General features: G+C 38.0%; 1 protein-coding gene across 1 annotated transcript; it reads left to right on the top strand.

Annotated features, from left to right (window-relative positions):
- The first annotated feature begins 4,699 nt into the window (after positions 1 to 4,699).
- tnni1d (troponin I, skeletal, slow d) lies at positions 4,700 to 6,921 on the top strand. Its single transcript, XM_085386867.1, has 6 exons — positions 4,700 to 4,741; positions 5,117 to 5,158; positions 5,425 to 5,556; positions 5,642 to 5,731; positions 5,999 to 6,181; positions 6,293 to 6,921. Exons 1-6 carry the CDS (start codon positions 4,721 to 4,723, stop codon positions 6,392 to 6,394), a joined length of 570 nt encoding a protein of 189 aa, XP_085242993.1. The 5' UTR covers positions 4,700 to 4,720; the 3' UTR covers positions 6,395 to 6,921.
- Positions 6,922 to 18,268: the final 11,347 nt, after the last annotated feature.

Genomic DNA, 18,268 nt, shown 5'->3' with positions numbered 1-18,268 from the left:
TGTGTAAGCATGTACTGCAATTCCTTCTATGTTCTAGTTTTCCCTCAGCATGGATCATCTAGACACTCTCACTAGATGAAGCTTAAGACCTTTAAAGAACCTGAACATCAACTCAAATAAGCACAGATATGCATTGTGTACACAATAGTTATAACTGCATCTGAAATACAAAATTAACATCATCATAAACATCTTAAGGCCATCTTAAAGCTATCTGTTACATTGTCAAAGCAATGATCATACTGCAGATTATATTATTAATGCAATGGTAATAATGATGATTATTTAACAATAGCAGTAAAATAATTTCCCTGCTCCACAACCTGTACATTTTTTTTTTAAATCTTTTGACTTTTCTTTTACAGCATATTTCAACATATTTCTCCAAGTTTCTTGAGTGAGAGTCTTTATTTTAAAGATCCTGCTTCAGAGTCACGTCTGTATTACCGCTGACTTGTCAATGACTGACGCGTAAAAGCAAGCATCTTCTCTGATGTGAATCGCTGTCGCCCCCTGCCGGACATCTCCTGCACAAGCGAAATAGGATTTCACATGAGACGCTGGTGCAGCTGTGAGATTACCACACCTCAACGCCACACTAAAGCCACTTTGCGATCTCATTTTAATCCAGACTTAACCATCTTCAGACGATTGCTTTACAACAAAAAAGTCCCATTTTTGCCATGTGCCCAGGATTTTTCTTTTGAGTTGGACTGTACCTGCAGCTGCAGTATAACCTCCTGTGTGAACCTTCGCTATGTAACTGCTTTATCCCCCCCAGAATAATCCGGTGTGTGGGCGTAGGCATACCAGATTTTCAGTAACTTGAATTTTTTAACTTTGCTTCCAGCTGTGCTTTCTCTCAGGATGCCTCTTTGACCCTGCCAGTTATGAGATACTTATAAGGGAACTCAAGACAAGGCACTTATATATTAAAAAAAGATACTAAAAATACACAAGAAAGAAAAAAGAGCCTCACAAATGTTTCTTATCAGAGTGTAGCTTGATAAGGGAAGTGATGTGATAGCATCACACAACTGCTGCAGATTCGTGAGCCGTACACGTCCATGATGTGAGCCTGCTCATCCACGACATCCCAAAGGTGTTCTTTTGGATCGAAATCTGGTGACTGTGGAGGCATGGTCAGCAAAAATAGTCAGGAGGGCTGGGGCATTCAAATAATGCTCATTTGACACGAACACACCCAAAGTCCCAGGACGATTACATCTCCACCTCCAGTCTGAACAATTGATAAAGGGCAGGTGGTTTCATACTGGCATGCAGTTTATGTCAAAATCTGACCCCACAAACTCAAACATTTTTTCCAATCTTCTATTAACCAGTTTTGGTGGGGTCAATGTAAACTGTGTAAACTGTGCCCTCCGTTTTGTGTTCCTAACTGACAACAGTGTGGTTTTTCTATTGCTGTAGCCCATGTGCTTCAAGGTTTGAAGTGTTTGTGCCTTCAGATAAGCTCTTCTGCATACCTTGCATACCGTCAAAGTCACTTAAATGGTATTCCCTCATTCTGATGCTCAAGTTTAATACATGATTATTAAAATAACTCAAAGTTGTACTTTAGGGCTGTAAATGAAAAAAAAATTACTTTCATTTTGTTTTTCCTAAAAAGTAGTACATTTGATACACAATACACACGATAACTTAACTTGTTATGTCATGACCATGGGTTCAGGTGGACTATGGAACATATGACAAATACAACAAATGCAAAATATAACTTTAAATATCTTCTTTAAATTCAAAAAAATAATTTTCCATTTGTTCTTTCCTTTAAGCCCAAAAGTAACTGACCTATTTGTGAAAGCAGCACCAGTAGAAAGTGCATTACAAGCAGTTCCCCGATACCAAGGCCTGCCTAGTTTTCTTTTTGGGTGCCCGTGTGCCTGTGCAAAGACAGGAGGGAGTTGGGTTGCATCAGAAATAGCGCTCCCACCTGCTGAGGATCACTGGAAAAAAAATATGACAGGACATTTGTTGTCCCCTTCATCTTCTTCCTTTTACTGACACTCGTTACACACTGAGGTATTGTCTCTTTAGCTTGCCCACCGCTGAAAGCAGTGTACTGCTAATATGACAGATAAGTTGGTAGTGTATGCCATAAGAATATTTACTGGCACAAAAAAACCCAAGCTCTTAGAGTTATGTTGTCTATGAATTTAATGGAAATTATTGGGGTAAAATGATTCAAATACAAGCTGACGTAAGATATATATTGATTTAATTTAAAAATTGCAAAGACAAAGAAGTTTGAGATGTAACAAACTGAACAATAATACTGGCAAGCAATCTTCAGATTTCTAGCAATGAATATTTAATACTCTATCTTGAACTTAAGAGCTGCTGAATGCACTGCTCTTAAAGCCACAGAATGCAAAACTCATCCGCGATACTAAACTTGAATGGTATTATGTGGTCGGTCTATAATGGCGTTACAGTGAAGTCAAGTAGGGTCAGAAGGAACCATGTCTGACAGGCTCATCTTTTAGCTGACAGATATTCTCACTAATTTTCACAATGATTTCTAATCTGTGAGAAGCCTTCAAGAGAGCAAAGGAGCATTGACTGTTCCATGTAACATGTGGCTCTATATGAAGATGCCCTTTGTAGCTAATGCTCAGTTTACCAAAAACACCTTAGCGCTTGCATCAGTTTTATTCCAGTATAAGCCACTGGAAAGATTAGAAACTTGATGCTCAGGGGTTAAGTGATTTGCAAGAAGAGTCAGCGCTCAGGTCAAGATTAGCGCTCATACTCTGGAGTCTTTGTAAAGTTGTGCCAAAGAATTGTTGACAGTAGATGTTTGTGTTTTGAAATCTTTGTATATGCGCCTTCTTCAGCTTTGAGCAACTGCCTTGCTTTTTAATGTAGTTTATTTAAAGAGTGTGCACTGTTGGGATTTCTTTGACTGTTTTGGTAATTCTCACAGAAAGAATTTGTCATTTTTTCAAATGTCACTGAAAAATGACCCTAAAATGAAACAACAAATATTTTGAAACTCTGACTTTTCTACACCAAGATGCTCATTTCACCCCAGGAAATGAATGGCTGTTACATGCCTTGTCACACAGCAGATTTTTCCTGTCTTTACCAACTTCCAGTTTCCATTTCCTGAAAATTTTAAAGGACAGCATGTTGCTTTGAAAGCTGTATCCAGCATTAACAAGGTCTAGACCATTTGTGCTTGCAGTGATTTTTGCTTTCTACAAAGCTTTTAGAAGTGTTCCTGAGCTCATACAGTCATACGCACAGAGATTTCTCTGGAGTCTGTAAACCGTTTAGTCATGTAAAGACCTTGGATAAGAAAACCCCAGATTCTTTGCAACTGTCTGTAAAAAGAAAAAAAAATGAATTAAACTCTGTTTTTTCACTGTACCTGCAGTAAACCTTACCGCATGTGTTGACACAGCTAACTCGGTTAAAAGCAGAGTACAATGGTGAAGAGGCCTGATCTATTCTTAGAGTATGATTGTCTGCATTGGCTAGCCCCAGTAAAGGCTTTAGGTTTCTCATAAACAGCATATTTATTACTGAGAGAATCTCTTTAGCTATAATGAATTGATGTAATTGCTTAGGTTATATAGCTACTGGCTTCACCAACATAGAAGAATTGGCAAGCTTTCGAATGTCCTTTTTATGAGAACTTATAATAATGACAATATTTGTTACTAATATATCAGCTTGTGAATTTTTCCAATTATTCCAATTGGGAAAAATGATAACATTTCAAATGCTGATCTCTAGACAATACCATTAAGGCAATGCTACGGATTTATTATTACACTTTCCTTGTGTTGTCAGTGTCAGGGGAGGTGATATTTAGTGCTTGGTCTCTTGCCAGCACATTCTTGGGACCAGACGTTATATCTGCTGTCCACTCGCCATCAACCCCACATAAAAAGCTGCCCATTGTCTTCAGCAGCTGCCGTTTGACTCTCTTCACCTCCACAGACGCTCATTTACAGGTAAAAGAACAGATGCTATATTGTGTGTTTTACCTAGTTAAGGTTTCTCAGAATATTGCCAGAGTGACTAACAAGAAGGTACTAATATAATTTTAATTTTCTTACAAGATTAGAGCAGAAAATATAAAAAGTAAATAGATTTTGTAGACAATAAGACAGTGCTTAGCCAGTGTTGTTTTGGTTAAAGCTGTACAATATAGTAATTTGTACATACTTGTACATAAATGCTGTCAACCTAACAAAGAGCTGATCTTAAAAATCTGTGTGCAGCTGCTGCTGTCTGGCTTTGCTTTTTTTTGTCAGAACAAATGTTGCAGCTGATGTATTCGCTTAACAAATGTGCTGAGCTGTCATTAGTTAAACTGTAAAAAATACAGAATGAAAAAATTAATATTTGGGATGACGATCAACATGATGGAGTAAATACATGGTTAATTTTCAGTGTAGTTTAATGGGATGACATATTACACCAAAACATGACTAATACTAATAATAATAAACTTTCTTTTCTTCCATGTGTTTGTTTCTGCTCAAGAAGTTGAAGTGAGGTAAGAAAATTCCTTTTATGCCTGCTGTATGGTTCATATTTGTGAAAATGTTTTTTAAGGGAAAGTTGTGCTCGCTTCCTAAAAGGATAAGAATAGATAATGCACTCATGTAAACCTGCCGTTGCCTTTAAGATCATCGTCCTCATGTGTTCCTGCTTGCTGTTTCAGGAGCACGACAGATCCAGAACGATGAATCCCAGAGGGGAAAAGGTGAGCCAGCTATATTCCACAGTGTTAATCCTCCATGCATGGACAGGGGACACATTGTCCTTGCACACATGGCAAAGATGTGGCAGTGGTTATCTGTCAGAATTGTTATCTGCATCCCTGAGAGCTTTCCCCTTGACTTCATCCTAATAATAAAGCGTTATCTTTTTATGTGTGACTGCAGTAAGTGGAGTCAAGTTTGACACTCGCAGGTCTTTCCATACAATGTGCAATGTTTAATTTTAGTTGAAAGATACAGTGTACTTTGTTAGCCTTTTATTTACTGTACTCGACACTGTAAATATCACCTTACAGACCTAAATAATCAATATTTGATTTAGAATCACTGAGCTGATTGTGCTTTGGCTTTCTCCACAGCCGAAGTCGAAGATTTCGGCTTCTCGCAAGCTCTCCCTCAAAGTGAGTTGCCTTTACACACCTTTTTTTGTTTGCTATATATCCCCATGAAAACAAAACTTGATATTAATTTAATACTATTTTATATAAGAACAATATGACGAGCCATGCACATGCTGCAAGTTTCATTGACTCTTAGTGCACACTTGACTCACTGCCATATAACATAATACATACTGTTTATGAAAACCAACATAAATTATCATTTTTGTCACGGTCAGACTAAAACTTCCTCGTCCTGTGATTGATACCTATTTGTGTCCAATCAGATGCTGCTCCTCACAAGAGCCTGTGAGGATTTGGAGAAGGAGAGGCAAGAGAGGGAGGAGGAGAAAGTACGCTATTTAGGAGAAAAGTTGCCTCCGTTGCAACTGTCTGGAAGGTCCCTGCAAGAACTACAAGTAAGCTCTCTAAAGCCACAAAAGACCAGCTTTTGTAAAGCAGAAAATATAATAATATTAATGTTATCAATATCTGATCTTTTAGGAACTGTGCAAGCAGCTTCATACAAAAATTGATATTGTGGATGAGGAGAGATATGACTGTGAATCCAAAGTGAGCAAGCATAACAAAGATGTAAGTCTCTTTTATCCTCCAGACCTCTGCATATCCTTTGTATCTGTAAAATGTCTGCATTGAAATCGGGGGCTAAATTCTCTATTAACTGTATATTTAGGTCAAACCAGAACAGGCCGGCCAATATAACAGAAAGACATTACTCAAATATTATTGCAGCACTTTTACACTATGTACTCTCCTAAAAAACTAAAGAATAAGGAGACAAAGTGAGCTTTTTCTTCCTGTTTCTGTTTTTTTCATACATTTTGCGTCATAATGCTTTAGATCCATGAGCTGAAGCTGAAGGTACAGGACCTTGGGGGCAAGTTCAAAAAGCCTGCCCTGCGAAAAGTGAGGGTGTCAGCAGACGAGATGATGAGAGCCCTCCTGGGCTCCAAACACAAAGGTTCAATGGACCTCAGAGCCAACCTCAAGTCTGTGAAGAAAGAGGATGTGAAACAGGACAAGGTACCAGAATCACCACTCTCACGTCTTAGCTCCTAATCTCTTGTGTTTCTCAGTATCAAAACATTTTTTTCTGATTTTTATTTCTTTTTTCCCGGTTCTCTTCATTCTCAGGTGCTTACCAGTGAAGTAGGCGACTGGCGTAAGAATGTGGAGGCCATGTCAGGTATGGAGGGCCGTAAGAAGATGTTCGACACAGGCGGCGGAGCACAGTGAGATCACCTCTGAAAGCAGGAAAAGTTAAGCTGTCTAGACAGAAAAAGTGGAATACCTAATGGGAGACAAATTGACCCAAAAGCTGCTGGAGTTTAGTTTGAGGTAAAAGCAAGTATAAATCCCACCTGTGCTGCATTTTACCTGATAGTCACTCAGTTTAACAACTCAATGCACTTAAAGTGTAAAATAAAAGTGTAGAAGCCCATGTTTTGTTTTGTTTTTGTTACCAAAGAATATTTTGTTTTGTTATGTCACCTTAAGACAATTAAAGAGGATTTAAATGAACACATATTGTTTCCATCGGTGATGTTCCATATCTGTACTTGACTTTATCGTGTTTCATTTTATTGGCACCAGAAGGATTATGTGTGGCACGTCAAAGGACGGCAAGCAGCTTGGCTGTTGATGGATTTAAAAAGAAAGATGAAAAGTGAAGGGAGGGGGAACAACAGGTGGCAGTTGCATTCTGTGTATCTGTTTCAGTGTTTTAAATAGACCTTGTGTGAAAGCAAAAGATTGTGTTTAAAGTAAACTCAAAGCAAATGAATAAAAAATTTAAAAAAAAAAGGCTCCTTTTTTAAAATTGTTTTTTCAACTTGGAAATAATTTTGCTTTCGACATACAGTAGCATTTAATAATTGGAAAAAGCAAGTTTAACAGGGATTCATTATGACAAGTAACATTTAAAGCAGTTTAATGGCAGAAGTAAAACAAAGAGGCTTTTCCAGCACATGTTCCACCTTAGACTTTGACAGAATATATTCAGCCATGATGTCATCTTCTATAAATCAAAGCTCCAGAAAGCTTCAGAAGCCCACTAACACTGCCATCCTAGACATTTCATGCATTCATGCACTGCTTCTTTGTTTGACTGGGTTGTCTGGTTGCTGAAAGCCAGACATTGTTATCTGAGGCGTGACAGTAACACCAGTAATAGCTTCATGACTTCTGGAAGTGGTGAGTCTGTTTTTATACTTTTATGGACTAGAAACATCTGTGTGTGTTTTAAATAAAGCTGATAGGGCTGCACGCAGCATATCAGTGTTGCGTGTAAAGGACAGCTGACACTTTATGTTGTTAAAGAGCTGTTTTATAATGGTTTCTACATTTAAACTAATCTTATAAAATCAAAACAAATCAACAAACAAAACAAACAGGCTTAAATTCTCTGTCTATGTAAAGGAACAGACAGTGCCTATTTTCATATACCACAAATGTTGACAGCCGACTTGTCAGCACCACATATTGATGACTGTTAAGTGCAAAGGTCAGAAAGCTTTTTGAGCACTTTTGAAATCATCCAAGCATTAGTCATGGCTCATGTTAGCACGTTTGTGCCGCTTGCACTTCATTATCAGCGCCACTTGGTGGCAGCTCACAACAGCATTAATAAATCCGCTGCTGGGAAAAGTAATTACTGCTTTGAAAATTTACTTGAAACTAAATTGACATATTCTCATTCAAAAATCTATTATTGTTAATAAGGTTTCTAAACAACTGGTGAATATTATGTACATTAAAGGCTTAATACAGTTAATAAATACAATGCAGAAAGCTTAAAAAATACTATTAGCACTAATATATAATTAATTTGTAATATAATTGATGTCACCTATACATGACATTAATTTTATTCTAAAGTAGCAGCCCCCAACCTTTTTTGCGCCACGGACCGGTTTGTGTCTGACAATATTTTCACAGACTGGCTTTTAAGGTGTCACGGATAAATACAACAAAATAAAACTAGTACCGGTACCAAAAAAGAAGATTTATTCATAACAGATGATAAAAACGATTGAAAAAAATAACGATAAAAAGCGACAAAAACCCATAAAAAACATAAATTTCCCGCCCGAGCGTCAGCTCTCGCGGCCCGGTACCAAACAACTCACAGACTGGTACCGTGGCCCGGGGGTTGGAGACCGGTTTTCTAAAGTGTGGTGGTGGTGCCAGGAATAAGCTTAGACTAATCATGACTAGTCTATCCTCATTCCATGTCTTTGGGGAATGTGGCTCAGGTCCTGCCCATGGCTCACATCTCTGTGATTCTGGATTACGTCAATGAAACTAGCCTAACTTAAAGAAACTTCCCACTATTTCACATGTTCTTCTACAGAGTAAAATACAGTTCGTAAGTTCTAAGATGGAAGTAGCAGAGCCTGACAATAAATAATTACTCTTGTGGCTCTAAGCAGTGCCAGTTCATTTCACTCACAGAATAACCCAAAGGAAAAGAAAAAATGAGCGTTAATCTGCAAAAAAAATAAAATGCCAGTGCTGATTACAGTGTCTGCAATGTGTATGTGCGTGTGGCCTGATGAGGAGTTATGATTGATGCCATTAATCTTCAACATAAAGCACAAGCGTTGCATTTATTGCTGCAGGGACCAGGGGTGGGTTGACGGTAACAGAGGGTGGTCTGATGATTAGACACACTGCCCTATGACAGAGACTCTCAGGCTCAGTTCTTTGTATGAAGTCTTGTCTAAGTTTCTTTCAGCGGTATGGCACATTCAGCCCACAGGCCACGGAAAAGCACTTTGTACTAAAGATAAAACATCATGAAATTTTATTATCAGCCAGTACCTTGTTGCAACTACTCAATAACTGGAAAGAAAAACAAAATGCAAAAAGTCAGTGAGAGTAGGCTGAATTGAAGGCAGTGTGATCAATAAGCAAGGTGACAGTCTGGAACTCTGGGACAGAAAGAATCAGACAAACAATCCAGACAACTGGGAGGACGGTAACAGACAAGCAGGTTTTAATAAAACAGCGGTAGCTTATACTGAACTGCGGTAGCTTATACTGAACTGCGGTAGCTTATACTGAACTGAAAGACTGTAAGAATGTGCAGATGCTTTGGAAATAGGAAGCATGGAGGTGAGCTATAAAGTTGCACTTAATAACCTAATAAAGTGTACTATCCACCTGGTGTGAAGCTGGTTAGCTGGGTAACAGTTAAACTAATGAGGAAAGACAATGATCTGGAAAGTTTTATGAGGAACACAAAACCTTTGGAGAAGTAGAAATGCCTACAGGCTCTGAAATTTCACTTATTCCAAATCAAACTGTGCAACTTGGATTTAATAAACTTGGGCACAGCATCAAGCTTTACGTAAGTAGACTGCACAATGATAGCAAATCATAGGCTGCACTGCATATATAAATTTTAAATACCACAGGAATCACAAATAAACCATCAGCCTGAGAGAGAAGCGGGCTGTTATAATACTATAAGGTCTTTAAGACAGGATAGGGATTGGTGGATTGATAGATGTAGGTCAACTCTGTCCTTTTCTTTTGTTCCAGGCCAATTTTGTTAGTGAAACTTTTAAAAGGCAGGCCTTAAAGCCTCTCTCACAATGCGACATAACGCCAGATATTTGTCTGTCTAATACAGCCTTAAATCAGGGAACACCTGCCTTTTTGGTTTTATTTGTTTTTACTGTATTTATCTCAAGGTTATCATTTTGCCTTTCTCATAAGGTTGTCTTGTGTTTTGTGCCTTAAGTGGCCCCAAAGTGTAAACATTTTACATACAAAGTTATCAGTCAGTCACTGAATTTAGGGTTGCAACATTTACTCATAGCAAAGCAAAAAAGTGTTTTAAATATTTTTTTATTCATTTAAATCACCATTTCAACTTTCTCCCATTCCTTTGAGGGTGCAAACTAGCAACCTTCCTTTATGTAAAGCCCATTTCTTTAGCTTCTGGTCTTCTGCTGCACTAACTAGAAGCTGTATATATTCATAGCTTCCTGGGGTGATGTGTCAAATAAGCAGCTTGAGGCAAATCCTGTTTCTTTTCTAAACGATAGTCTATATTTGGAGGTAATGACACAGAAAAGCAGCTTTAATGTAGAATTAAACTTGTGGATTCAAGGGTTTAAATGGACATAAAAATACACGCACATACTTGGGCAAACTGCACCGTGTGCCCCTCAGTCAAAAAAAGTATTAAGGATATAGGACCTGGCCATGTTGTCGTCACTGAGTCAAAGTCTTCATATGCTAAAGTATTCTGGCGTTAAATAAAAAAAACAAACATTTATGGGTACTTAACTGTGAAAAAACAAAAGAGGTTAAAGCACTGCATTGATGAGAACAACTTGCAGACTGTGTATAAAAGATAGATATAGCTTTTTGTCTATTAGTTTATGGATTTCCAGGCCTCAGTTTGAGCTTTATGGCCATTTCCATTGTTTTTTGACTCGGAAGTGACCATATTTAGTTTGGTTTTTAGAAATAACCATATGAAAAACCATATTATATGTCAGCCAGTTGGATTAAAAAGCTACCAAAGGCACTAAGAGCACTGTTAGCCGAGGTAATGCCTATCATTCAGCTATGCATCGGAAGGCAACTGTCAGTAAATTCAAAGCTTAGTAAAGTTCACAGGTGTGTTTCATAAATTCGCCCTTCACAAATAAGTATATTGTCTGTAGACAAAAAAATAGTTATGAACCAGGCTGTAAACATGTTTACTGTATGTCTGCTGTAAAGTTGGGCAGTTTAACATGCTTTCCTTTTAATATATAGAAGAAAAGTTAAAGTTAGTCCACATTGATTTTCTTTAAATCTTTTTATGAATGCTTAGATATTTCATGAGGTTTCAGATGGGAGACATTAGAGAGACAAGAGTGAGAAGCCTTTTGTCACATCTGAGTATGTTATGTATTTATTTCATCTTCTATAAAGCTGTTTCAGGGCTGTTTCATCACCTTCAGCTGTTGTTCACAGCAGGCCATGCCTCGACCACCACACCCTTGGCGTGCTTTGGTCTGTCTTCGTTCCTGTTATATATTCACCGCACAACGAGGAAAAAAAATCACAGAGGAAAGTGAGTCAATATCTGAAGCAGCTGCACACTTTTTCTCGTCTGCGACATGCAGAATTAACACACCTTTTAATGGACTCTTGGAATTTGTTTCTTTATATATTTTTAAAGAAAGAAAAAAAATCTTTATCTGTTCCCAGCAAAGATTTACAGTGCCACACAATGCCATATGTTTTCAGGGACTTATTAAGAAAGACCTTCAGAACATATTATCTCCACTAAATATAAGCAGCCATTGTACATCCAGCACATCCTCACTTTTCCTCCTGTCACTTGTAATGGTTTAGGTTCATCTACAATCCGTGCCTGCGGCCTTGCCGCCTTCTCACTATCGATCTCCTGTGAGCCAATAGGGAGGGAGAAGAGGCTGACGGGTATTGGTTTTGGACACCAAAGCTGGCCAGGAGTCAACAACATCCAGCCAATATAGATTCCTCTTCTTTTAATCAGGTGGAAGCTTTTGAAAGGCCTACAACTAAAATTGGAGTATCTACTATTTAACTTAAGGAGACAGTTCTGATAACATATGTTGGTTTGTTTAATTGAGTTTTATTTAATTTTATGCAATAAAGTGTCAGCTTTATTTGAGACATTTTAAAATGAATGGAAATCTCTGGGAAACCTGACATTTGCTGCTGGATTCAAATCCCTGTGACACACAGGGAGAAACTTCACAGGCTGACTCTGCATTGCCTCAGGTCTCCTTGGAGCAACCGTGTGAACAGCCTGTCTCACATTATTAATAGATATTTTTGGATGAAAAATGCTGGAAAAGGGCAGCTCAAATTTTCTCTTTTTTCTTGCAACAGTACCAAACATTGTGTAAGCTATTGTTTTCCAAAACCTCAAGAGGTCTCTGTGGGTATTAAAATAAGTTTCTCCAGCTCTGGGACAAAATAAAACTGCTGACTAAACTGAATCTACAAAATATTAAGAACATTAAACCCCAGCCTCCCCCCCCCCTTTTTTTTATAACCCACATCTCACTTGTAACAAAGCTTAAAACTCCCTCTGTTACTCATCTGCTCCTCTTTTATCTCCATCTCCTCCTCCGTGTAGAGATACTTGGAGAATCAATAAAGAATAATGGATTTTACCTAGACTCACCTCAGCAGTGCACTTTATAGAAAGAGTCTGCAGTATTTCTGCCCTCACTCTGCTCCCCAGCATGGCTGCTCTTCGGGTGGCGGTGTTGCTTTATCAGCCTGCTTCATCTGGAATAAAATATCGAACTACTCCAGAAACTGCCATAAATTTCTATAAGTAGTCATTGTTCCTATGATCATTCCTAATGTTTCTGGCTGAGTCGCTGCATTCTTTAAAGGGAAACTGTAAAAGATAAAGGGTGATATCCATAGAAATACCAAAAACAGCAGACAATAAAAAGACGCATATGTGGCTCAATCAAGGCAATCTTAATATAAAAACATAAATATAAGCATTGACATTATTTTATCAAGGTCATTTTTTTATTGTATTTCGTGCCAGAAAAATATAACACCGACCTTCATAAACCAGTTTGAACCCATTTATCAAACGTCTCCCACTCTACCCCTAGAATTGCAGTTCAAGGACACGAACATAGTCAGACATCATTGACATATTTACTCAATAATGTATAAAAATAAATGGTCATTTATGCATTCAGTACTCTAATAACATTACAGTTATGTGTTAATAACAACAGCTGCCACGCACAAAGGATGTGAATGGCTGCCAGGTAATGTACAATTTCCCAAAAGATCCTCTAATGATATATTTTTTTTTCTAGATGAAAATGAGGCATTACCTTTCTTCCAGTGGCAAAACATGGTGGGCAGAGAATCCTTCTATTTAGAAAGTATTAGTCTTCTGGGCAATAGAGAAACGAAGACAAGGAAATCACAAGCATCATGCTCACTAAGAGAAATATGTAAAAAAAACAATACAAAAAAAAAACAAGTGAAATCAGCAGAGATGAATGTACCATTTGGCCATATATTTTAGAGAAAGTCTAAAAAATACATTGGCATATGATATATAGCTTTGGACATAATCAAAACGTATGTAAAACTATAGCTGGAGCCCTCTGCATTGGTCACATGGAGGATCAAGGTGTGTCTGGATTTTTGATTTGTCCTTAGACCAATAAAGATGATGTACAACTACAAACTGCACCACAGAATGTCTAACACACTCTGAAGAGGTGGAAATCTTTCTTCAAATATTTGGCTAATTTGGGTCTGGAATTGGTTTTCCTCAAATCAGTTTCCCATTAATTTTTAAAAATAATCTTAAATAGAGATTTAAAATAGAAATTTTTGTTTGCTACTCTTGTAGCAGCAGTAGAGCTATACAGAAAGATCCACACACCAACTGCCATATGTATCTGTCATAATCCTGGGTCCTAGCCCCAGAATCTTTGTGGACTTTTATTTAAAATGCTATTTGGTTCATGGTTTGTATGTCAATTATATTTGATTGTCATATTCCTTTCTGTCCCTTTAGTTCTTTGTTTCAGTTGCTATCTAGTTGTAATATTTAGGGGCGATCGTGGCTCAAGAGTTGGGCGTTCGTCTTGTAATCGGAAGGTTGCCGATTCGAGCCCCGGATCCGACAGTCTCGGTTGTTGTGTCCTTGGGCAAGACACTTCACCCGTTGCCTACTGGTGGTGGTCAGAGGGCCCGGTGGCGCCAGTGTCCGGCAGCCTCGCCTCTGTCAGTGCGCCCCAGGGTGGCTGTGGCTACACTGTAGCTTGCCATCACCAGTGTGTGAATGGGTGGATGATTGTGCATAGTGTAAAGCGCTTTGGGGTCCTTGGGACCAAGTAAACCGCTATACAAATACAGACCATTTTTATTTATTAGTATTGTGGTTTGGATCATTTTGTGTAGTTGTTTCTCATTTTTCTAGCCTTTCCTCTTGTATCTTTCTGTGTCAAAATTATGTGTATTCAGTTCTTGTCTCTTTCCATAATGATTGTTTTTTTTTTTAGGCTTGACTTTGCAGCCTTATTTCTAGTTTTATTTCTTGTCTTGCTGAATGTTGACTATTTTTTACATGTTTCTTGTTTCCCTGCTGTTTCCACTCCCCTTGCATACTGTATATACACCCCAGACTTTCAGTTAAACCTTGTTGTGTTGTGCCTCCCTGCTTCCTGTGTGTGTTTTCTCTGAGTACTTTGTTTCTTGGACTTTGGTTTCCTTCTGTCTTGGATTTTAGCGTAGACCTTTATCAGCCATAAATGGCTCATGTTTTATTTTTGATCTCAGCCTTTAATATATCCTATAACCCTAAAAAATTGTGAAATGTGAAAAAAGTAAACTAACTCTGGAAACAGAGTGAAACTAGACTGAAGTGAAAATAACAATTAAAAGCAGAATAAAAATGAGTAAAAAAAATCTAAAATTGTAATCTCTCTGCTCCAGGGGCGATTCTAGGATCAGAGCTTTGGGGGTGCTGAGCACCCAGAGCTGCTCAGCCAGGCAAGACAAACTTTACTCGTCACGATGACACTTCTTCCCTGTCTCTGTTAGTCCCTGCATCCTTAAATGTCTCCAGTTGTCCTGAGTTCCCTCTGGATGTCTCCTTGGTGCATTTAAACCCCTGTTCCTCCCTGGCCTCATCATCTGTTGTCTCCATCTCCGTTATCAGTCATCATAATTTTACCATCTCTATGCAAGTCAGCAAATTTCTTTATTAAATCATAAGATTCTTAAATTCATCAAGTCTCTCTGTGCCTGGGTCCTCGTCTCAAAATATGACATCATTGTTTTGTACATTTTAACACAATTTAATCCCACATTTGTGTAAGAAAAGCAAAACACTTTTTTTTTAAAAGTCTGTAACAAAACCATCAAATCTGATCAAGGTTATTTAAATGCTGCAAAAGAAGAATGCATTGGAATTTAAAAAAAAAACAAAACACACATACACACATCCTAACCTTAATTACTTTACTGGGGGAAAATGATGAATGGTGATAATAGTGAGTAAAAAGTAAACTGAGTGCATTTTTTGGACAGAGATTCACTTTTAATGTGTATGTATAATACAATACAGATATATGAAAATAGACTCCAAAAATAGGGTCCTTGAAATGTACAAATTATTGATAAAAAAAAAAAAAAATTATAAAAATGGAGGCAACTTTGCCTATGGTACAATGTATGAAAATATCTTTACTGCAGATACTACTATGGCTCTGCAGATTTATTCCTTTCATTTTAACCTGTGTCGCCTCACCTTGAAGTTGGCAAATACTTTTGGTGGTCAACTCTCTCAAGCAGTTTAACAGTTTCTGTTTTGCCTGTCACTGTTCCTTGTCTGTTTTCTTACTTGGTTCTTCCTGACCTTGCACTTTCTCCTCATGTTCCCCTCTTTCCTCTCTCCCTCTTTGGACTGATAATCATACAAAAATATATTGTATTCAATTAGATGAAAAAAAAATTATTAAGATCACTAATAAAAAAAAAAGGCCTCTCTCAGTGTACTTTGAACCAAAAGGCAAATAACCAAACCACATGAACATCTAATGAAATATAGAAATATTGAAACACTGATCCAACATTATCCTTTATTGACGGATCATTTGTTCTTACACTTTTACCTGAATGTTGCTCCTGGGTTTCATATCGGCACATGCACACATGACAAAATAACCAGCTTCTCTCATTCCATTTCAAACAGGACAGTGGTAACACCAGCAGGCTACGGACAATTTTTAAGTTTTAGATTTTAAATAGGCTGTATAAATGTCAATGGGAGCAACAGGACAGTCAAATGTCGCTGATTTTACTACACAGTAGGACGGATTGTAGGGTAGCAAACATTGTCGCAAAACACGTTTTCAACACTGCAGGTTACCTGGGTGTAATGTTTTTCAGCTAAAAAGAAACATGGTCTGACTCCTACCTAACTTTATAAAGAGTAACTGAAGGTTAAATGCAGTTAACATGTCCTGTTTTAAGCCAGGCACTTACACCTCCGCTCCGCTGCGTCTCAGCCACCATCGCTCTGGCAGCAACGGCACTAGAGCCAGAGTAGGGGAGAGGCGAGCTGGAACAAACCATTTTGGGAAGGGGGTATCTATACTTTTGTTGTTAAAATGTTACGTCTCAACCAAGTACTGTATGTTTTTTATATTTTTAGTAGTGTGTCACACAAACAGCAAAGTAAGAAATCTTTGGGGGTGCTTTGATTCATTTGATTCATTCCAAAAATGGGCTAAAATTGCCCCTGCTCTGCTCACTGCTGAACCTGGCAAACAAAAATAAATGCAAAAAAACAAGTGGCAACAAAATTAAAACAATGCACCAAACCCAAACGTAACAAACTTTTCTGAGTGACGCATTCTGACAATTATGCCAGTAAATGTGCTGTAAACATTATTTTGTTCTTCACGATGAATTGTAATAACTTTAACAACTCCCTGGCTTTTACCCAGCATTGTCAGTCTTCAATTATCCACTGAAATACCTCTGTACCTGAAATTTTTAATACAGATGACTGATGATCCAAACTGTTCATCTAACATTATCAGCACGGTCTCATTAACTCTCTCGACTGCCATTCTATGGAAAAGTTGTAGGGTCTGTTTTTCAAGTTGAGGCCTTTATTTCTCACTTTAACTCTTCATTTCCTACCATCCTATCGTGCCTACCATCCTTTCATTTGAGCCTTAAATAAATAACTGCATAATTTACTTACACAAATTACTGGTTGTTGTTAAAAATCACAGATCTTTAATCAAATTTTCCATATTGACAAAAGTGTTGTTTCTTCTGCCTTCATATGTAGTACACTATATGAGTGGGATGTCAGGCCACATGTTGCAACTATCCTATCTTCAACATTTCTCTGGTAAGGCTTTCCCACAAGGTTTAGGAGTGTGCTTACTGGAATTTTTGACCCTTCTTCCAGACTTACATTTCTGAGGTCAGACTCTGATCTTGGGCGATAAGGCCTGTCTCACTGTCTCCACTCACTTCAAAATGTGCTCTATCGGGTTGAGGTCAGGACTCTGTGCAGGCCAGTCAGGTTTTTCCACATCAAACTCACTCATCCATGTCTTTATGGGCCTTGCTTTGTGCACTTTTGGAGAGTCATGTAGGAACAGGAAAGGATCATTAAAAAAAATTGTTCCCATGATTCTGACAGCAAGAAATTATCCAAAATGACTTGGTATGGAAGCATTGTGAATTCCTTTTACTGGAACTAAGGGGCTGCGCCAACTCCTAAAAACAACCCCACACCATACACCAAACTACTTGGAACAGTGCAATCAGACAAGTACTGTTCTCATGGCAACCATCAAACCCAGACTAATTCTTTGGATTGTGAAATGGAGAAACATGGTTCGTCACTCCGGAGAATACATCTCCACTGCTCTAGAGTCCAGTAGCAGTTTGCTTTACACCACTGCATCCAAGGCTTGGCATTGCGCTTGGTGATGTAAGGCTTGGCTGCACCCATTCCATAAAGCTTACTACGCACTGTTCTTGAGCTGATCTGAAGGCCACATTAAGTTTAGAGGTCTGTCACGACTGACGCTGCAGAAAGTTGGTGACCTGTGTGCACTACGTGTCTAAGCACACGCCCACCTGTGATTTTATTTGGCCTACCACTTTGTAGCTGAATTGCAGTCGTTCCCAATAGCTTCCACTTTATTATAATACCACCAACAGTTGACTGTGGAAATATTTAGTAGAATATTTGGTAATATTGTATATTATGTGACTTTGTGACCTTATTCTAGTTTACTTTTGTAAAAATCTTATAAATGATAAAATCCTATGTTTTGCACATGTATGGATTGAGAGTGATAACTGCAATTTCTGTTTTGACTGTTATATTGTATTATTTTTCTCTAAGAACCATGCGCCTCTGCTTATCTAATGGGTTTGTTAGTTTCAGTTTTGTGAGGATGGATAACATTAACAATACTAACCATTTACACACACGTTGTGCTATATGTTACATATTTGTTTATACAGCTGTTTCTTTAGACACTTCTCCTGAAGTTAAATTACTTAAATTAATTAACTCAATGTTTAAAT

The sequence above is a fragment of the Rhamphochromis longiceps genome, linkage group LG17, assembly GCF_057381845.1.
Source record: "Rhamphochromis longiceps isolate RC_006_pf linkage group LG17, R_longiceps_female_GT1.1, whole genome shotgun sequence".
Classification (NCBI taxonomy): Eukaryota; Metazoa; Chordata; class Actinopteri; order Cichliformes; family Cichlidae; genus Rhamphochromis; species Rhamphochromis longiceps.
Note: the sequence above shows the minus strand (reverse complement) of the source record. Positions and strands in the feature narration are given on the sequence as shown.

Coding starts and splice junctions, on each gene's coding strand:
- tnni1d (XM_085386867.1), top strand. CDS start 4,721: ATGAATCCCAGAGGGGAAAAG. Junction 4,742..5,116: donor TGAATCCCAGAGGGGAAAAG/GTGAGCCAGCTA, acceptor CTTTCTCCACAG/CCGAAGTCGAAGATTTCGGC. Junction 6,182..6,292: donor AGGATGTGAAACAGGACAAG/GTACCAGAATCA, acceptor CTTCATTCTCAG/GTGCTTACCAGTGAAGTAGG.